Source organism: Vidua chalybeata, chromosome 25, assembly GCF_026979565.1.
Source record: "Vidua chalybeata isolate OUT-0048 chromosome 25, bVidCha1 merged haplotype, whole genome shotgun sequence".
In the NCBI taxonomy this organism is placed as follows: Eukaryota; Metazoa; Chordata; class Aves; order Passeriformes; family Viduidae; genus Vidua; species Vidua chalybeata.
The window spans coordinates 5,843,998-5,865,858 of record NC_071554.1 but is presented as its reverse complement, the minus strand read 5'-3'; the positions used below and the strand labels follow the sequence as shown (position 1 = coordinate 5,865,858).

General features: G+C 60.2%; 1 protein-coding gene across 1 annotated transcript in view; it reads right to left on the bottom strand.

Moving 5' to 3' along the window:
• The window catches only part of NKAIN1 (sodium/potassium transporting ATPase interacting 1), a 34,141-nt gene extending 15,560 nt beyond the window's left edge, over nt 1-18,581 (bottom strand). Inside the window, exon 1 of the mRNA XM_053964824.1 lies at nt 18,257-18,581. Within this exon, the coding sequence (XP_053820799.1) occupies nt 18,257-18,310 (54 nt within the window). The 5' untranslated portion in view covers nt 18,311-18,581. The remainder of the gene's footprint in view (nt 1-18,256) is intronic.
• Nucleotides 18,582-21,861: the final 3,280 nt, after the last annotated feature.

Here is a 21,861-nt window from a genome sequence, read left to right as displayed (position 1 = left end):
TCTGCCAACGCCCTCCCTTGCCCACGAGGAGCCCCGGGAGCCGTGGCGAGCGGCTCCACCCCGCAGCGCCGGCCCCAGGAAGGGGAAAAGCCGCGATTTAAATGAGAGCAGAGCACGGCTGGTTATTAGGGAGGTGCAAAGAGCGCTGTGAACCCCGGGACTTCATTTAATGACTTGGAAACAAGTTCCTGACCTACTTCCATCTGCAAAAACCTTCATAAAATCGCAGACGGAGAGAAATGAAAGGCGCCGATCGCTCTCCAGCACCGGCTGGGGGTGCGCAGGATGCGGCCCCCACTGGAAAAGAGGCCCCGATGCAGGAGAAAACCACGGCAGGAGCAGGAATTGGGGTGAAAGAGGCACAAATCGGGCTTTTCCCCAGCTGGGACAATCCCTGGTGGATGCCGCAGGTTTTGGGGCCCCTTTGAACCCCCCCTCCCAGATGGGAGCTCCCAACGCCTGGCTGGAGCATCCCTGGTGCCCGGGATGTGGCACTGGGGACACTTGGGGTGCTCAGGGCCCCCCCAGCACCCACCCCCCACCCCACGGCTTCCCCTCCTCTCTCCCATTGGATCCCCCCTCCCCTTTCCCAGTTATTTATTTAATTTCCCCGCATCCGGCGGCGTTGCCATGGGAACGCAGCCCCGGCTGGATGCGCCTGTCTGGACGCTGCAGCCCGGGATCCCGATGGAATCTGCCCCATGGGGTGCACCCCTGGGGGCGTCCCCATCCCTGGGACCCCCCGGGAGCCCGGGGTGCCACCCCTTGGGTGCCCTCCAAGCTCTGCTCCCACGTCCGTGCTCCTGGCTCCATCCATCCCTGAGGGTTCCATCAGGGAGGGTTGGGAAATGCACCCTTGGGCTGGTTAACGCTCATAAATTTATTATTATTATTATTAATAATATTATTATTGTTAATATTATTATTATATTTCCCCTAAATGTAGCAGATCAAACCCGGCCCATCCTGTTCTGGCCCCACCACAGGGGAGGGAAACTGAGGCAGGGCATAGAGAGACATCCCCCGCCCCCCTCCAAAGCCTTCACGGTGCTTGAGAGTCTGGGAACGCTGAAATCCAGGGAATTCGGTGCTCCCACATGGAGAGGGGATGCTCCATGACCACCTCCCGATGATTCTCACCCAGGAGGAAGCTCCTCCTCATTTCCACCCCTAAAACAAAGCCCTGAGCCCCGTCAGCTCCCGATCTGTGGGGTTGGCTCCAATATCCCCGGGAATTTTGATTGTGGCTTTTTTTTTTTTTTTTTTCCCCTGGAAACACCACAAATTCCCGATTTCCCCAGGAGCAGGCTGGTCTAACCAATTTACCTCTGATAAAAAATCTCAGATAAAACATCTGATATAAATCGCATTTATATTTTACCGAGCTTTGACAGGACGCCCCAGCTCCTGCTGGCAGCATCCCACAAACGCTGCCCTGAGATCCCTTTCCCCTCCTGCCTCCCAGCCAGGAAATTCTCCTCGCCGAGGGAAAGCCGAGGCGATCGAAGCGGCTCAATTTCCTGCCCGCCCATCACAGCGCTGCCCTCCCGCGCAGCGGGCCGGATATTCCCGCGGGGAATTGCTCCATCCCCTCGGGAATTGCAGCTGCTCCCGCAGGAGGGAGCCGGGATGATCCCGTTCATCCCGGGCTGGTGCTCAGCATCCCCCCCCCCCCCCCCGCAGCGTCACCTTGCAGCGACCTTGGGTGCCCTGGTGGGGGGGGACACGGGGTGGTGGCACTTGTGGGAGGGGTGACAGGGTGCCAGGAGTGTCCCCAGAGAGGGGAATGCAGTGGGAACAGCCCTAAGGGGAAACTGAGGCACAGGGCTGTGACCACAGCTGGACCCAGCGTTCCAGTGAGGCTGAGGTCACTGGTGGTCAGCCTGCCCTGCTGTGCCTCAGTTTCCCTGGAAAACGGCCTGACTCCTGCTCAGCACCACACCAGGAACATCCACTCTCCTGGCCGGGGGGAGCAGCTCCATCGGAGCAGGTCCTCAGGGAAACTGAGGCACTGCAGAGTGCAAGGAAGTGCCAGCCCTGGAGAAAGGCCGTGCCTTGGGAACACCAAGCTGGGAGCTGCTCCAAACCCGTGGGAGCAGGGCTGGGACCTCGGGGGTGGCCAGAGAGCCTGCTGTCCTCTCAGCCATCCCATCCCATCCCATCCCATCCCATCCCATCCCAAATAAATCCCTGTCCCACCCCAGCTCAGCCTTGCAGGAATTTGTTATCCCCAGGGACATCAGCTCCCAAACCCAAGCCCCATAAAGAAAATCTGGATTAATCCAGGACCTCAATCAGGCATCCCCGTGGAGACTCCAGGCAGAAGCCACTGAGAGGTGGAGCGTTAATTAAAATGGAGGAAAAATCCCAAAAAAGAAGCAAATGGGGAATAACTCAGGGCTGAAACCTGGGGGATCTTGGGTTTTAATCTGTGGGTTCGGGGGTGAAATGTAGGGAACGTGGGTTTAGACCTGGCAGATCTTGGGCCTGGGTCTCAGCAAACTAGGGCTTAAATTTGGGAGGTTTTGGGCTTAAATTTGGGGAATCATTGGCTGAGATCTGGAGGAGCTGGGTCTTAATTTTGGGATCTAAGATTTAGGACAGCCTGTGTTTTAATCTGGGTTTAGGGTTTGGGTTTGGGGATCTTGGTCTTAGATTTGGTGGATTTGGGGGATTTTTTGCTTTAATTTGGGAGATCTTGGGTTTAAATTCGGGGAATTTTGTCCTTAAATTTTGGGGATCTTGGGCTTAAATTTGGGATTCTTGGGTTTAACTTCGGCAGATTTTGGCCTTATATTTGGGTGATTTGGGGCTTACATTTGGAGGATTTGGGGCTTAAATATGGGGGATCTTGGGGTCAAATTTAGGAACCCTGGGTTTAACTTTGGGGGATTTTGTGGTTAAATTTGGGAGATTTAGGGCTTAAATATGGGAGATCTTGGGGTCAAATTAAGGAACCCTGGGTTTAACTTTGGGGAATTTTGTGGTTAAATTTGGGAGATTTGGGGCTTAAATATGGGAGATCTTGGGGTCAAATTTAGGAGCCCTGGGTTTAACTTTGGGGCACTGCACAGCCAGAGTGAATAAGATGGGAAACCAGGAGAGATGTGGGGAGCCTGACTCCCAAAATCACAAATTCCGGGAATGAGACACAGACAAAGGCTGGGGCTGGACGTGGGCGGGGAACGGGCAGGGAAAAGCAAAGGAATGGGACAATCTGCTCCAAGAATTTGCCAGAGCCCAGCAGGGTGGGACAGGATGGATGCCGGAGGAGATGCCCCAGCAGCCCGCGGTGGCCACGGATTAAGCCGCGGGCAATTTCCATGCTAATTCTCCCGGTTCTGTTCTTTATCCTGACATCTGGGAGAAGCCAGAGGTATTTTTCCTCAAATCTCAACCGATGCCTCAAAGACACCGTTAATAAAATCCGATAGAGGAGAGGGAAAAAATGAATATATAATATATATATATATACACACACACAAGAAATCCAATTTACTGACTTATTTAGCGCCACTTTCCGTAATCAATTCTCCCAGGGAAGAGCCCTGATTAAAGCCAAGCGCATCGCTATGGAAACCGGCATTCCCTCCTCCCACGGCCCGCGGGCTGCGAAGGAGAAGCTCGGGTGAGGAAATCTGCCTGGTAACAACCCCGTTAATGAGCCGGGGAGCAAAAATAATCCCTGCGAGCGCTGGCGCCGCCAAAGGAGCAGCCGGCGGCAGCCGGTGGGGAGGCGAAACGGCTCCCAAAATATTGATTTTTCTGGGATTGTTTTGGAGGAGGAGGGGACGCTCCCACGTCCCGGAGGGATGAGCGGACATCTGGAGGTGGTTCCCGTGTGCGCCCGCCCAGCCCGGCAGGTGTGGGTGTTCCTTCCAGCGTTTATCCGATTTTTTAGCTTTAAAACCCCGGATCAAACCACGCAGCTCGGAGGGATTCGCCTGCCCGGCGAGGTGGGAGCTGCCGGCGTAAATGGGATTTATGGGATGAGCCCGGTGGGTTTCCCTCTCCTCGGGGTAATTCCACAACCCACGGGCACACGCGGCTCTGGGTGAGGGGCACCACCCCCCACTGCCCCTCCTATCCTGGCCTTAAATCTTGGGGGGGTTGGGGCTGGAATTTGTGGATTTTGGTGTTGGATCTGGTGGATTTTTGTGCTTAAATTTGGGAGGCTTTGGGCTTACATTTGGGGCTTAAATATGGGAGAGTTTGGACTTAAATATGGGACACCTTTGGTTTAAATTTGGTGGATTTGTATTTTAAGTATGGGGTATTTGGAGCTTAAATATGGGAGAGTTTGGGCTTAAATATGGGGAATTTGTATTTTAAAAATGGGGGATCTTGTGCTTAAATATGGGAGCAACCCCCCCATGGGTGAGAATTTCTTGGAGAACTGGAGATTTATTCTTATTTCTCCACTGAATAATGGGACCTGGAGGGTGCGGGGGTCTCCCCCTGGCTGGATGAGCACGCTGTAAGGAGAAGGTGCTGGGATAGAAATTCCCATGGGCTGTAAGGAAATGACAAGGGCGTGGGAGTGGTGAGTGGCTGGGATGTCCCCTGAGCCCTCAAGGAGCTTTTTGGGGTGCAAAAGTCTGCCCAGGACATCTCAGCATCCATTGAGGAATTCAATAACAATCCCACCAACATTCTTCCTAAAATCCCCCATCGCTGTCACTGCTCCCGGGGGGGGAGTGGAGCCCCTCTGGCCTGGCAGTGGGACTGTGCTCCAGGCTGGATCCCAGAGGAGCGAGCATCCCGGCATTCCCACCACCCCTCCAGCCGCAGCCCAGGGCTCCCGGAGCTGGAGATGCTCCCAACGGGAAGCGCCGTCCTAACAAACCCGGAACATTCGGAGGAACCCCTTTGGCGACGTGGTGCTGATCCCCGTGATCCCTTTGCTGCAGATCCCAGGGATTCCTTCACTGACGACCCCAAGGATCCCTCTGCTGTAGATCCCATCATCCCTTCACTGTGGATCCCAGGATCCCTGTGCTTTGGATCCCAAAGATCCCTGTGCTGTGGATCCCAAGATCCCTGTGCTGCGGATCCCAGGATCCCTGGGCTGTGGATCCCAGGATCTCTCTGCTGTAGATCCCAGGATCCCTGTGCTGTGGATCCCAGGATCTCTCTGCTGTAGATCCCAGGATCCCTGTGCTGTGGATCCCAGGATCTCTCTGCTGTAGATCCCGGGATCCCTGTGCTGTGGATCCCAGGATCTCTCTGCTGTAGATCCCAGGATCCCTCTGCTGTGGATCCCAGGATCTCTCTGCTGTAGATCCCAGGATCCCTGTGCTGTGGATCCCAGGATCTCTCTGCTGTAGATCCCAGGATCCCTCTGCTGTGGATCCCAGGATCTCTCTGCTGTGGATCCCAGGATCCCTGGGATGCGGATCCCAGGATCTCTCTGCTGCAGATCCCAGGATCTCTCTGCTGCAGATCCCAGGATCCCTGTGCTGTGGATCCCAGGATCTCTCTGCTGCGGATCCCAGGATCCCTGTGCTGCGGATCCCAGGATCCCTGGGTTGTAGATCCCAGGATCCCTGGGATGCGGATCCCAGGATCTCTCTGCTGTAGATCCCAGGATCTCTCTGCTGTAGATCCCAGGATCCCTCTGCTGTGGATCCCAGGATCCCTGTGCTGCGGATCCCAGGATCTCTCTGCTATGGATCCCAGGATCCCTGGGATGCGGATCCCAGGATCTCTCTGCTGCGGATCCCAGGATCTCTCTGCTGCAGATCCCAGGATCCCTGTGCTGCGGATCCCAGGATCTCTCTGCTGCGGATCCCAGGATCTCTCTGCTGCAGATCCCAGGATCCCTGTGCTGTGGATCCCAGGATCTCTCTGCTGCGGATCCCAGGATCTCTCTGCTGTAGATCCCAGGATCCCTGTGCTGTAGATCCCAGGATCCCTGTGCTGTGGATCCCAGGATCTCTCTGCTGTAGATCCCAGGATCTCTCTGCTGCAGATCCCAGGATCTCTCTGCTGCAGATCCCAGGATCTCTCTGCTGCGTATCCCAGGATCCCGTTCCCGTTTATCCGGGCAGGACGTGCCGGGCTCGTGCCGTGGGCGCGTCTTTAACCGCAGCCATCGGCAGCTCCGGAGCTCATTAGAGACTCCTCAGACAGCCGGAAAAATTGCTTCCATTAATTGCTTCGCCCTCCTTCCATCCCCCCCCCGCGGGAGGGGTTTTGGGATGGGTTTTTCCAGCCCCTTTCTTGCGTGGGGGTCGTGGATGAGCAGCTCTGGGATCTGGATCCATCCAGGGCTCCGCTGCATCCCTTAAGGACAAGACGTGACAGCGGGATGTCGTGACAGGTGACATCCCTGTGATGTGACAGGGATGTGAGCCCATCCCACACTGGGGAAACGGGGATTTTCCCCCCAGAATTGATTTTCCTGCTGTACCCACGCGGCACAGCTCTGCCAGCTGTCCCACCCCATCCCCCTCACGGACACACCCACGCGAGGGATGAGGTTTTCCCTATGAAAATATTTAGGGAAAACCCAGCCCAGCAGCACCAAGGCCTGGGCCCCGCTAACGAGGGGGCGTTAATTGCGAGCCCTCGCCCCATGTATAATTCAAGGGCCTTTGTTAGGGCCGGGTTTGCTTTGTCTGGGAACCCACGAGACCCGACCCTGACACCACACAGCTCCTTCTGGGGGGGGTGGATCAAAAATAATTAGGGCCTGGGGCTGCTGTGAGGGGGGGATGGGGTCGTTAGCAGGGCTGGGGTCATCAGTGGGGTCAGCACCCCCCTCACGGAGGAGAGGATGGGGCAGGGGGGACATGGGGACAGCCCGGAGCACCGGGGGTGGGAAGGAGCCACAGGGAGACCCCAAAAGCTGGTGGCTGCATCAGTCCAGTGTCCAGGCCGTGGGTGCTGCTGGGCTGGGACTTTCCCCCCCATTTTGTGGTGGAAATCCTCGTTCTTGCTGTGAGTGCACCCAAAAGTTTGGGTTTGGGGCCTGTGGGTACCAAAGCTGGGGGCAGCACCCATGTCCCGGATGGATGATGGAGAGGATCTGCACCAATGGGGCATAAACCAGCGTGGCATTCACAAAGCAGCCCCAAATGGGTGAGGGCGTCCCTAAATAGAGCTCCTGCCACCCACCAGAGCCCCAGGCAGACACGCCACAGTCACCCCAAATACCCTCAGCTGCCGGTGGTGCTGGACCAGGATCAGCCCCAGGATCAGCCCCATCCCCAGCCTGGGGATGCAGCCCTGGGAGGGCTGGAAATGGGACAGGGACATCCTTGTCCCCAGAGGGACTCTCCACAGGCCACCACCCCCCAACTGCTGAGCTTTAGGAGGGGGGGAATATCTAAAAAATAGAAATAAAACTTTTAATAACCCACTCCCTGTGGGTGTTTCTTGGTCACAGCAGCACCAGGCTGTGCTGCTAAATGGAATCCCTGGGGGAGGCAGCAAATCCAAGACACGAGGCAAATTCCCAGGAGGGAACAAAACGGGGAATGAAACACAACCCTGAAATTCCCATCGCTCCAGACTGTGCCCGTGTCCCTCCCAGGGGGATGGGGGGACATCCCAGGAGCACAGGGGGACCACGGGCAGTGGCAGGGCTGGGAGCTGGAGGGGATTGAGGCACAGCCAGGGTGGGCACAGGGACCCCCAGCCCCCGGGGACTCCCACGCCCGCTCCCGACCCCAGCATCGTCCCCTGGATGTCCCCACCCGCGCCTGGCAGTGGCACCCACCACCCCAGGGCTGCCCATCACCCACTCAATCACTCAATGGTCATGGGATGCCACCCTCCAGTGCCACCCCCCAGTGCCACCTCCAGCCCCGGGCACCCTCAGACCCCCCCAGCTGCTCTGTGACCACCCCAGCGGTCCCCACACGGCCACGGGGACTCGGTGCCAGCCCTGTGCCACCCCACGGCCGTGCCAGGGCTCCGACTGTGGCCCCGCTGCCCGGGCCCAGGCAGAGCTGTGCCAGCTGCTGCAGAAAAGGGCCCGGGAAGGACGGGGCTGCCCGAGAGCCCCGGCAGCTGCCGCGGGAATTGGCCGGTGACGGGCTGGAAGTGGCAGCGCAGGAGGGGACGGCAGGGGACAGGAGCTGAGGGGGTCCCGCAGGCACAGATGGAGATGCCAGGTGTCCCCAGGGTGGGTGAGAGGGACGGGGCTGGTTCCTGAGCCAAAACAGGGCAGGGAAAAGCAGAGAAAACACAAAGCTGAGCCTGCAAAGGTTTGTGCAAAGCTGCCGAGCCCGGGCCCGGCGGCTGCACCCACGGGTGGGACCTGGGTCCTTGCCCGGGGGTGGGGGACACAAATCAGGGCGGGGGGACCCAGCTGGACCCCACAGCCACGGCTGTCACCGCTCCTGAGATCCAGTGGGGTGGAGAGGAGGGGGAGAGAGCGCAGGAGGATGGGACAAGGACTCTCAGTGTGACACTGGCAGGCAGAGCCTGAGCACCACCATTAATCCCAGCTGTGCCTGCACGGAATCAGAGCACGGGCAGGGCTTCCCTGGGGCTCCCGTGAGCTTCAGCATTCCAAGAACCCTCCAGTCCCACTCTGAGCATGCCCCGTGCTCACCCGGAGCACCCTCCACTCCTCCCAAGTGCCCTCTGCTCCCACTCCGAGCACCCTCCGTGCTCACCCCAGCACCCTCCACTCTGACCCCGAGCACCCTCCATTCCCACCCCAACCACCTCAAGCACCCTCCACTCCCCGAGCACTCTCCATTCCCACCCCAAGAACCCTCCACTCTGACCCCGAGCACCCTCCATTCCCACCCCAGCCACCTCGGGCACCCTGAGCATCCCTGATTCCCACCTGAGCATCCCTGATTCCCACCTGAGCATCCTCCCCCTGACCCAGCACCCTCCACTCCCACGCTCCCACCCCAGGCACCCCCAGCTCCCACCCTGAGCTTCCTCCCCTCCCCTGGGCCATTTCCCACTTGGGCTTTGTACCTGGGAGTCCCTGTGGGGTGGCACGAGTGTCCCCAGGGGGAGTGGCACCTGCGACATTCCCACAGCTCCCTGCAGCCCCAATTCCCAAACTGGGGCAGCCACTGAGGCCACCCGCGGTGGCCCTTTGCTTTCCCAAATCCCATCCAGCAGAGGTTCCACATCCTCCTGCCCCAGCACGGGGCCAGGGGAGGCACATCCGCCTGCTCGAGCTCCTCCTGGCTCCCCGGTGCCACATTCCCGGGGTTCCCAGGACACACCCCCGCGCTGCGAAAGCGCCTCGCTATCGATCCGGCCCTGGGAAGAGACCGAAGTGCCCCAGGGTGCTAATTAGCCCTAATCAAGGTAATTAGCCTGAGAGCCGAGCAGCGGGGCAGCCCCCCCCGAGCGCGGGGCTGTGTCCCCTGTGTGTGACAGCACAGCTGTGACCCCGGCCAGGCAGGGCCGGTGAGGGCAGGGAGGGTGATGAGGGTGACAGGACGCAGCCAGCGCCGGTGGCTCTGCAGTGTCATTGTCACCGCCAGCCCCTGGGTACCCCCAGGACCTCCCCCAGCACCCCCCAGGGCACAGGTGCCCTCTGCCAGGACAGAGGTGGCACCAGGGGGGTGAGAAATCCCCTCTGGGGGATTCCCAGCCCGTCCTGCCGGCCCAGCTCAGCTCAGGGGTCCCAGCCGGGTACCCCAAACCCCCCCGTGCCCTCCTGCATCCCTCCCTGCCAGCTCCTGCTTCCCAAACCCCTGGAACTGCCGGGATTGCTGAGCCCCCGCTCCCTGCAGGCCCCAGAGCGGATCCCTGAGGGTGAGCGGGGAACCAGCACCCGAGGCAGGTCCCACAGCACCTCCCATCTTCCACACCCATTAAATAATGTGACCCCAGGGCGACAGAGGGGGACACAGCTGTCCTGCTGCTCCCAAGCACCACTCGGGCCATCGTTTCTTCCTCCCCAAAATCTCCTTCCACCACAGGTGAGACCCAAAGGAGGGGGAAATTTCCCCCGAGCACATGGGAGCTGTTATTAATCTTATTAAAAACCTCTCGGGGTTTAATGTCCTGGTTGAACACAGCCTGGGCTGCTCTCTGCCCGCTTTGCATTCCCACTTTTCCAGCCCGTTACGTCCATATTTTGGAAATTGAAATAAATAGCTGCTTTCAAACGGGGGGGAAGGGAAAAAAAAAAAAAAAAAAATCAGCACCAAGGGGGCCATTCTGAGCTGCTCCAAGCATCCCCCAGGATTCGGGAAGAATGTTCTCTCCCTGCTCAACCCCCGGTGTTCATCAGTTCCAGCCACACTGGCCGCGGTGGGGACAGGGACATCCCGGGAATTCCAGGGGGAGGCGGGACGGGGACGCAGCCCGGAGCGCCGGGGTGGGGCTGGGAAGGTGCCCTGGCCAGGCAGTGACGGACACACAGCACCCGCACCCCAGAGCGGGCTGTTAAAGCTGCCGGGGCTGAGGGGTTTGTGGGTTTTGCGTCCCTGGCCCTTTCCCAGAGCACGGGATACCCCCAGGCGGTGGCTGCAGCACGCTGAGGGCTCCCGGCCCAGCGGGGGAGGCGATGCCAGCAGGATCCCGTCCCCGCGGCGGGGTGCAGCGGGATGCAGAGCCTTTCCCAGCCCTGGGAACGGGCACGAGGCTGGGAGGATGTCCTGGCACCCGCCCCCAGCATCCTCCAGAACGCCCAAACCAGCCCGTGCCAAGGTTTGTGGGGGCAGGGCTGGGAGCTCCAAGCCGGGTCTGTATCCAGAGGGGGATGGGGGTTTCCCTTTGGCAACTGAATTCCTCCACAGCGAGGTTTGGACTGGTGGAGCCCCAGACCCTCTTCCAGGGCTTCCCTGGGGTTTCCCTCTGGAGGAACTGAGCAGAGAGGAGCCAAGAGCACCGCTGCAGAGGGGAAAAGTGGCGGGAGCTGATGCCTCAGGTTCAGCTTTTATGTTTTTCAGTTCTGTGCTGCTTTGGTGTGTGGGTCTGGAGCTCTGTGCACAGAGCAGGGAGACAAAACAATTCCTGCTCCAGCTGGGCACCAAGGACAAATGATCCAAAGCTCAGGCCCAGGAGCACAAACAGCGTGGGCTGGAGAGAGAAAAACAAGCAGGATGGGAGTGCCTGGGCTAAAGCTGGAATGGGACAATGAACTGCAAGGTGCAAATGGAGCAGAGCTGATCCCAGTGAGAGCCCCCGGGAGCGCTCGTGCATTTTGGGACCATTTTGGTTCCTCTTGGCTGCAGCCCTGGCTGGGCTCTGGTGCTGCCCAAGGTGGATCCATGGAGGAGATCCTTTAATAAATCCCTGCTTTATTCTTCAGCTCTGTTCTAGGTCAGCCTTCCCAAGGCATCAGAGCCATCAGTGCCTGGGGCAGGGAGAGCATTCTGTGAATAAACAACACCATGAGGAGTTCACCTGGATCCTCCAGCGGCAAATCCCCAAACAAACCCAACCTCTCTGCTGGAATAACAACCCAGAGTGCTCAGCACCCCCCAGAGCTGCCAATGTGTGGGGATGGCCCTGTTGTCCTTCCAAACCGTGGCCCAAGCCTGGGGCAAGCGCTGGCCAAAGGCAGCAGGGAAAGGCCAACACACCCAGAGCTCATTTCTGGCTGTGGTTAATCACCTTCAGGGCTGAAAAAAAACCATTTTCTCCCCAGACCCACTTGCTTTGCCTCATTTTTCCTGCATTAAGGGCTGTTGGGACTGGGAATCTCTTCCACCTCCCCATCTTGGTTGGATATCAGGAAAAAGCTTTTCATGGCAAGAGTGATAAAGTTCTGGAATGGCTGCCCGGGGAGGTGGTGGAGTCCCCATCCCTGGGTGTGTTTAAAACAAGCCTGGATGTGGCACTGGGGGCCAGGGTTGAGTTGAGGGGTTGAAGCTCAGTGTTGAGCTCGATGGTCTGGAAGGTCTCTTCCAACCCAGGGATTCTGTGATTCTGTGAATTTGTGAATTCTGTGAATCTTCAAGGGAGGATGGTTTTAAACTAAAAAAGGAGGGATTGAGATGGGATAATGGGAAGGAATTGTTCCCTGGCAGGGTGGGGAGGGGCTGGGCTGGAATTGCCAGAGCAGCTGGGGCTGCCCCTGGATCCCTGGCAGTGCCCAAGGCCAGGCTGGAGCAGCCTGGGGCAGTGGGAGGTGTCCCTGCCATGGCAGGGGTGGCACTGGGTGGGATTTAAGGTCCTTTTCCATCCAGACCATTTCAGGGTTCTGTGATCTTCCCTCAAAGCAGCCACAGACCCTGAGCCTCTCCAGAGGCTGTTTTGCCACATCTCCCATCCTCTGCTTCCTCTTGCCAGCCCCCTCCCGACGGCTTGGCCATGGATTTTGGGATGGGACACGCCCCTGCCCCATGGGCTGCCCGGGATGCATTTCCAGGGGGATTCTCCCGTGCCAGGCTCTGCTCACCACCATCCCCTCATCCCACACCTTTTCTCCAGTGCTGGTATTGTTCCTTCTCTTCCTCCTGCCTAGTCCTGAAATGAGCACCATTGATTTTTCATAGTGCTAATTTTTTTCCTAGCAGAAGCCACCCGGGATTAAATCAAATTCCTCATCAGCATCCAGACCATTGCTGGGGCAGCTCAGCCCCTTCCAGCAGCCAAAGCTGGGAGCTCAAGAAGAAACAAGAGCCAGGTTTGGCTGGGCAAGACACATTTCCCAGCTCTCCACGAGCCCCCTTGCTTTAGGCTTTTCTGCTCACATCAGCCTTTCCTTCCCGGGCTCTGACGGCTCCGCTGTCGGGCCAGGCTGGTTTCAGCCTCATCCTCTTTATTTTCTCTACAGCCCAGCCCTCTGAGACATTTATTCTCCAGTCCCCCTCGCTCCCAGCTCTGTTAAGAACCGCCATGAATGATTTAGGGAGTTCTCCAGGCGGCCTCGTTAATCCTCTGGGGTGCACATTAGCTGGTCCTGCAAATTTAGACGTACGGCACTTTAATCGCGGTTTTAATTGCGAGCTGTGAGGCTCTGCCTTCCCAAACCCACGTCAATAAACCTTTCCAGCCTGCCTGGAATGTGGATGTGCCGGAGGATGCTCACCCACACGGAGGTCTGGGCTGGCTGATGCCTCTCCGCGGCCACCCACAGCCTCGGTCCCTGCGGGGCTCTCGGAGCGCTCACCCGGGGAGGCGACGGGCTGGGCTGGGCTTTTCAGGCTTTTAAAACACATTTCCCACCTCGGGGCGGCCTCTGGACCCTCTGGATCCCTGGAGGATCCTCATCCCTCCATGCCGGCACCTGTGACCCCACAGAGCCGCAGGTATCAGCGTCCCCATCACCCCCGCCCCACGGAGAGGCGACGTGGGGGAGCGAGGGGGCTCGGGGAAGTGAGGGACTCCCCTCGCCATCCCCGCGCTCCTGCCAGCCCCCCATTTCCATGGCAACCATGCAAATGGGAAAGCTTTCCATAATCATTAGGGAGCGGAGCGGAGCAGTACAAACAGTGGCGGCAGTAGATTACAAGCCCATTATGAACAGTCGCACCTTCTGAGCGCTGGTAATTACACCTAATTGTGCATTTAATTGTGTAATTGAAAACCTCCATCCCGAGTTCAGCCCGGGCTCCTTTCCCCCTTTCCGGGCGGGGGGGATGCGGCCCCGCGGTGCCCGGGCCATCCCCGCGCCGAGCACCCGGAGCCGTGCGAGGACAAAAGACGCCGGCAGACGTGGGAGGAGGGTGGCTCCCACCGGTGGTGGCCAAACCCAGGGAAATCAGAGCAGGAAGAGAGGGCGGGAGGGCACGGAGCCGCCAGGGGTGCAGAGGGGTCCCGCTGTCGCACAGGGGTGACACGCAGGGATGAAGGCTCACCCTCTCCCTTCACCCATCCCTCGTCAAGCCGAACTCCTGATCCTTCTCCAGCCCTGGAGCCGGGCTCACATCCCCGGTGCCCTGCGCAGACCCCCGGCTCGGGGAGAAGATGGGACGGACCCGCGGCCCCGCTCCTGCGCCCCGGCCCCGCAGGGACCGGGGATGCCAGCGCCGCTCTGGCGTGGCATGGCACGGCACGGCACGGCACGGCATGGCATGGCACGGCATGGCATGTCACCGCGTGTCACCGCACCGCACCCCGCCAGCCTGGCAGGCTCCGGCAGGCGGGAGGTGCCAACCCAGCTCTGCTTTTCCAGCCAATTAAAGGAGAAGGAGAGAAACAAAGAAGGAAACGAGAGCCCGGTTGGAAGCGGCTCCCGGCTCTGCCAGGCGGAGGTGGGGCCCGGAGCGTCCCTGTGCCCATCCAGCTGCGGGGCTGAGAAGGGGGCGATGGCATCGCCGCTTTGGGGTGGAGAAGGAGCCAGCTGGAGGAAAACCATCCTGCACCCGCGCCTGAGCGCGGCCGGGGGCACAGAGCGGGGTGGCCAAGGGCCATGCGACAGCAGCTGCACAGACCCGGCCTGACAGCTGCCAGCAGTGCATATCCCGATATCCTGGTGTCCCGATATCCTGGTGTCCCAATATCCCGATGTCCCCATATCCCAAAATCTCAATGTCCCCAATATCCTGATGTCCCAATATCCCAATGTCCAATATCTCGATATCCCGATGTCCTGATATCCTGATGTCCCAATATCCTGATGTTCCGATATCCAAATATCCCAATATCCTGATGTCCTGATGTCCTGATATCCCAATATCCTGATGTTCCGATATCCCAATATCCTGATGTTCCGATATCCAAATATCCCAATATCCTGATGTCCCGATATCCCAATGCCCCAATATCCCAATGTCCTGATGTCCCAATATCCCAATGTCCTGATACCCCAATATCCCAATACCCCAATATCCCAATATCCCAATGTCCCGATGTCCCGATATCCCAATGCCCCAATATCCTGATGTCCCAATATCCCGATGTCCTGATATCCTGATATCCCAATATCCTGATGTTCCGATATCCAAATATCCTGATGTTCCGATATCCCAATATCCCAATATCCTGATGTCCCGATGTCCCAATATCCTGATGTCCCGATGTCCCGATATCCCAATATCCTGATGTCCCGATATCCCAATGCCTCAATATCCCGATGTCCCGATGTCCTGATATCCTGATATCCCAATATCCCAATATCCCAATGTCCCGATGTCCCGATATCCCAATGTCCCGATATCCCGATGTCCTCCCACCCCCACGCCCCAGCAGGGCAGTGCCACCGGCGGTCCCTGCCCCATCCACCCCCCTCAGCAGCTCCCATTTCCCATGAAGAGAGGGTGAATCCCAACAGCGGGGCACAGACACGGCTTGGCGTCTCCCAGCTGGGGGGAAAACCAGCAAAACCCCGGAGTTTTGGTTTTATCCCACCTCATTATCACCAACATCAGCTGGTGGCCCCTCCCGGGGCGGGGCACGGCCAGTGCAGGTTTGGCGAGTGGATTTTTTCAGGGAAAAACCATAAATGGAGGCAAAATCTGGCACGTGGGGCTTGTCCCCAGGACTGGGGTCAGCCAGCACCCGCAGCACGGCCTCGCCAGGGGTGAAGGAGCTTGGGGGATGTTTGAATGCTCCAAAGCAGCTCCTGCGGTGTCGTGGCCCAAAAACCAGGTTCCCAAACTAGTTCAGGTGTGGGTTGGAGCGGGCAGGGCTCTGCAGGGCCCCTCTGGATCAGGCTCCTTGTGCCCAGTGGGTGCCAGCTGCACCTGGGGGCATCCAGAGCATCCCTGGGACCAGGGGGGCAAGGGAGCAGGTCATGAATATTGGGAAAGCAGCTGGGGTGTGAAAGGTGCCCACGAGGTGACAGTGGCACCCTGGGAGCCATGGGAAGGTGCCCACGAGGTGACAGTGGCACCCTGGGAGCCATGGGAAGGTGCCCACGAGGTGACAGTGGCACCCTGGGAGCCATGGGCAGGTGCCCACGAGGTGACAGTGGCACCCTGGGAGCCATGGGAAGGTGCCCACGAGGTGACAGTGGCACCCTGGGAGCCATGGGAAGGTGCCCACGAGGTGACAGTGGCACACAGGGAGCCATGGGAAGGTGCCCACGAGGTGACAGTGGCACCCTGGGAGCCATGGGAAGGTGCCCACGAGGTGACAGTGGCACACAGGGAGCCATGGGAAGGTGCCCACGAGGTGACAGTGGCACACAGGGAGCCATGGGAAGGTGCCCACGAGGTGACAGTGGCACCCTGGGAGCCATGGGCAGGTGCCCACGAGGTGACAGTGGCACCCTGGGAGCCATGGGAAGGTGCCTGGGCTGGGCAGGGAGAACCAGGCAGAAATGGTGGCATCACCTCAGGATGTCACCACGCTGCTGTTTAGGGGACAGCAGGGCCCAGGCTGGCCAGGGGGGCTCGGCTAAGCCGTGCCCTCCCCGGGCAGCCCCGCTCGTGGCACCAGCTGGTCCTGCAGCCCCGGGGCAGCCCCACACACACCAGTGCAACCCCAGCCCCTGACTGGGCACACTGGGAGCACGGCTGCCCCCACCCACAGAACAGAGGGCCCAGGACAGGTGTCAGGGCCACCTGGGTGGGGGGGACATGAGCCTGCCGGTGCCATCCCCACGTCAGGGCTGAAGCAGAGGAGGGGAGCGGGGATGGGGTCGGGGATCATCCCCGCTCCCTGAGGCTCCATCCCAAACCGCAGCTCTGCCATGTCACCTCAGGGTGGCCTTGGTCACCCCAGGGGACATCTGGGTGGCACTGCCACCTCCAGTGTTCTGGGGCTGGCTCAGCACAGGGCCACGGGTGGGCACCCAGACCCCTCACCTCGGCATGAGGAGCTGAGGGCTGGGGGCATCTCCCCATGGCGGGGGGGGGGGGGGTGGAAGCTGCTGCCTCCAAAACCAGGAAGGAGCTCTGGAGAGCATCCCAAAGGATGAGCTGGTTCAGGGTGAGCCTGGAGTGGGAAGGGAAGGGTCCCTGGTAAGGGATTGGAGCCTTTGGGGATGCCAACAGCACCAGGACAGGCGGGGGGAAGGTGGAGGGGACAGCCTGACCCCAATTAGCAGCACAAAGTTCCTCCGGGTGTGAGCAGGAGCTGCTCTCCCAGCCCAGGAGCTCGCACCTATTCAGCCTTCCCCCGAAATTAACAGATTAACATCTCTCAGATCTGGGATATCTCGGGGAATAATCACCAACAAACCTGCCTGGGAGCTGAGTGCTGAAAAGGAATGTGACCAAGAGCCAGGAGACTCCTGCCCACCTGGAAAAGCCCCGCTGGATTTATCCTGGATCAGGTGAGCCAAACACCAAGCGAGACTTCACAGCCCAAAGCGAGGGGACAGCTGGGGACACGGAGGCCATTCCCGCTGGGAATGGGGGGACTCCAGCCCGGGAATGATCCCAGTGTGCCTCTGCTGCCCAGGGCTGAGCACTGGCTTCAAAGCTTCCCCATCCCCCCAGCAACACCTCGTGCACCCCCCACCCAAGAGTGGGGACCCCTCCCCACCCGCTGCCTTCTGGAGGATGAAGAATGAGCAGGAGCTGGGAAGAAAGCGCCTGTCAGCAGGATGCCACCATCATCTCCAGAGGGCTCTGGAGCCCGTTTCCATCGCCGCGTCCATCCATCCATCACCTCCCGTCCCCGGGGACACCACGAGCTGACCCCACAGATTTCAGCGGTCCCTCCCTGCTCTCCTCGCCGTGACGAGCCCGGCACGGCCGCGGGGGCAAGTTGGAGGCTGCTGATTCTCCATTAACGCACCACCCTGCCGGGATAATTAATCGCAACCTCGCCGGCGCTGGTTTGAGCAGAAACCCCCCGGATCCCCCCCGCGCTCCCTTCGCCGGCTCCTCGGGCAGAGCCTGATGAAGATTGATTCGCGGGCGGCGGCAAGCGCGGCACCGAATTGTCACGAAAGCCTACAATTGGAACCCTACAACCCCGTGAAAATCAACCCTCTCCTTTCTCCGTGCCACCACAGCCCGGTGTCCCCCCGCCGCGGGCAGTGGGTCCCGCTCAGGAGCAGGAGAGTTTCCAAAGTGCTGCCAGCGGCTCCAAGTTTCCCTCTCGCCCCGACTCAGGGGACCAGCACCCCGAGACGCATCCGTGGAGTCGCCAGAATGGGAAACCGCGGGCGGGAGTGAACTCGGAGGGAAGAGATTGCAGTTGGGAACAAAGCTCACACCTGCTGGAGACGCAACCTCGGGCACTGACAGCGCAGGGAAGGGGTCCCCATCCACCTCCCCGGCCAGCTCGAGGAAGGAGATGAGGGTGGCATTGCCTGTCTTTTAGATCAGCATTTTTTTTCTTTTCTGTGGCTTTTTTTTTGGGGGGGGTGACGGTGAGGCATCCCCGAGCCGGTCCCAACACAAGGTCACCGCCGAGGCGGCGTGGGGAGCGGTGACAGGCAGCATCTCGCACAAAGCACCCCCGGCATGCCGATGAGCCTTACCAGCTGCAGGCAGCAGAATCCCACCAGCGTGCATCGCCCGTTGCATCTCCCCATGGCTCCCCAGCCGGATCCTCGGGGCTCCCTCACCGTGGCCTCGCTCCGCCGCCGCGCTCCGGCTCCTCACCAGCCGCCCCTTGGCCACCCGGGGAGCGTCACGGGGGGCTCCAGCACCATGTCCCTCTCCCCAGCCTCCGGCCAGCCCCGCCGGCTCAGCACAGCGGCGGGCTGGGCTCGGCGCGGGGCATCGCCCCCCTTCTCCCTCCGCCCCCCGCCCCGCTACAGCCCGCTCGGGCGGCGCGGGGGCCGCGGGGCCGCGCAGCCCTGGCCGCCCATGCCCGGCCCGGCGCGGCGCGGAGCCGTCCGCTCCGCTATTGTCTCCCGCACAGCCGCGCTCCGCGCCCCGGGCGGGCGGGCGGGGCCGGGCTGCGCGGCCGGAACAAGGCGGGACGCGGCAGCCGGCGGGGCGCGGCGGGCGGCGCGGCCGGGCGGGGCGGGGGGCGGGCGGGCACGCCGCGCCGCGCCGAGCCCTTGGCGGCCTCCGGGGGCGCGGGCAGCGCGGCCGCTCCGCCGCACCGCGGCCACTCCGCCGCACCGCGGCTCCCGCCTGGCCTTATCCTTGATCATCAGCGTTTGTCTTTTCAATCGCCGATTTTTTTTTTTTGTTGTTATTCTTTTTTTCGCCTCCGGAGCCAGGTGCGGCTGGGTGAGACCCTGGGGAAGGGCTGCGAGGTGCTCCCCCCCACCCCGTTTCCCACCCGCATCCCCCGCATCCCCCGGCCCTGCGGCCCTTGGGCGGCGCCTGGACCCGCAGCACAGGGTCCCCGCCGCCTCCCCTGGGGTGGCCACGCCAGCGCAGCAGCTGGGCTTGCGGGGAGGACAGATGGCCGGGCCCGGCGGGAGCGCCCCACGTCCCCCCGCAGAGCCCCGCTCCGCAGAGCCCCGCTCGGCACACGCGGCCGGGGCCGGGGGCGAGTGCCGGCCGGGGGCAGGGTCTGGGCAGGGAGGTGGGTGCGGACAGGGCGGACACGGCCCCTCACCGCCACCCACCCGCTCGCCTTTGTTCTGTTTTCACAGCACACCTTCGGGGACACCGCAGAGCGCGAGGAATCGCCGGGATGCTGCTTTTCCAGCGCTTTAGAAACCTCTGGCTGAAATGCCGCGGGGCAGAAGCACTTGGAAACAGTTTGCTGCTTTTAATTCCCATGATTTCTTAATCCTCAGCGCCGATGTTCAGAAGGAAGCATCTCCTAAACCCACCTCACACAGCCTTAGGTGTCAGAGCATCCACACGGCATCCGAGGGATGAAGCTGCGTTTGTGTGTGTGGTCCAAACCATCCAAGCTTGCCAGGGCTCGTCCCTGTGCGCTGCTGGGACCAGCCTGCAGCACCTCCCACACCTGGAGCTTCTCCTTCATCCTCCACGATGGGGATTTCTGTCCCCCCCGGGGCTGTTCCGTGCTGCCGGGAGCATTTGGGGAGGCTCGTGCGTGGCCGAAGGACGGGGCTTTGCAGAAAACGCTGGGCTTTTGTGCATTCAGACACACGCAGTGCAAAGATGCAGCGGGTTCCTCAAGGGATGCTCTGAACCGGGCTCCCGGGAGCAGGAGCAGACTCAGACGTGGTTTGTTCCACCCTGGCCAGGCTGAGTGACCTCCACCAGCCCCGAGTATTCCCAAACCTTGCTCTGCGGGCTGCCAAGGATCCCAGTGTGGGGCTGGGCCATCCCTCCCAGCTCTCCTGGCTCCAGGATCCGCAGGCTTTCACCTGGGACAGGTCCCATCACCTTCATCCCGTTCTGTCCCAGGCTCGTGAGGGTTATCCTGGCACAGCCACAACTCCAGGATTCACCTTTCGGGCTCCTCTGGGATTAAACACAGCAGAAACTTGGAGCAGAGGGCTTGGGATCACCTCACAGGTCAGAAATGGCAAGGACCAAAGCACCCCACAGCATCTCCTTGGCCATGGCCAGGCAAATCTGCCCAGCTCAACCCTCCTGCAGCCCCCAAAAACACCAGGGAAAGGCAAAATGCTCTGATGGAAAATCATAAATTCCCATCCAATGGCGCCGAGACCCCGCCTGGCTCCTGACCAGGTGGAGTTTTGCAAAGAATCAATTTTAGATTAAAAAAAGGTCAATAAACCCTGTCATGGAGCTTCCCTAGAAGGAGAGGAGACAACTTCATCCGGGAGAGGCTGGGGAATGAGCCCAGGGCTTTGTTCTGCTCAGAACCTGCCACTCCACACGCCCCACCCTGCGCTTTATGTGCAAAAAAAAGCCCCAATGGCCAAAATTACAGAGAAAATACAGGGAGGAAATCCAAAAAGGGCCATGTAATTAACTGGGAGATGGGAAACGGGTGGGAGTCATCAGGCTCCGTGCTTTGGTCCCAAACTGTGCTTCCACCAAGCCCTGTTGTGCCTCAGTTTCCCCAACACCCCCGGTGGGTCAGAGCCTCATCCCAAATCTCCCGTGGGATGGAGAAGGGAGAGGAACGACCCCCATCAAGGCTGAGACTTCATTTCTCTGCCACCCCACGTGCCTGGTGGGGTGACAGGGATGTCCCCTGTCCCCCATGGCCACCTGGCTCTGGCAGGGGCTGGATCTGACCCAGCTGAGCTCTCCATCCCCAGGGCAGGAGCAGCCAGATGGGATCTCTTCCCCAGGTACACAAAATCCTCTCTTTCCACTAAACCCGAGTGGTTTAAGTCAAAAACCATCTGCATCTTTATGCCAGAGAGAGCTCTGCCTGCCAGGGGTATAAACAGAACACAGAGAAATCAGGTTTTTTCACTAAACTGATATTTTTACACCAAAGCCAGGTTTTTGTCTCTTTGGGCAGGGCTGGAGCAGCCTGGGGACAGGGACATCCCAGTCCCAGGGCCAGGGATGCTCCGGCTTTGGGTCCAGGGATGGTCCAGCCCTGGGGTAAAGGACACCCCAGCCCTGGGGTGGGGCATGCTCCAGCCCTGGGGGCAGTGACTCTCCAGCCCTGGACACCAGGGATGTCCCAGGTTTGGGATCAAGGGTGTCCCAGTCCTGGGGTCACATTGCTCCAGCCCTGACTCCTGGGATGTTCCACAGCCAGGGTCAGCTCAGGATCACCCCATCCCCAGGGTCACAAATGCCCCAGTCCTGGGGTCAAGGATGCTCCAGACCCGGACCCAGGGATGTCCCAGACCCGGGATCAGGAATTCTCCATCCCCGGGGTCATCGAGGCCGTGGCTGTGGGGCCAAGGACGCCCCATCCCTGGGGTCAGTGACACTCCAGCCGTGGCTACCAGGGATGTCCCGGGCTTGGGATCGAGGATGTCCCGGTCCTGTGGTCAAAGATGCTCCAGCCCTGAGTTCAGGGATGTCCCAGACTCAGGATCAGGAATCCCTGGGGTCATGGATGCCCTGGGGTGAGGGATGTTCCATCCCTGGGGTGTAAAGGCCCTGCTTGTGGGGTCAAGGATGCTCCAGCCCTGGGGTCAGGGACATTCTGGCCCCGGGGTCAAGGATTTTCCATCCCTGGGCTAAGGCTGCTCCAGCCCTGACTCCAGGGATGTCCCAGGCCCAGGATCAGGGCTGCCCCATCCCTGGGCTCAGGTCCAGCCCAGCCCCA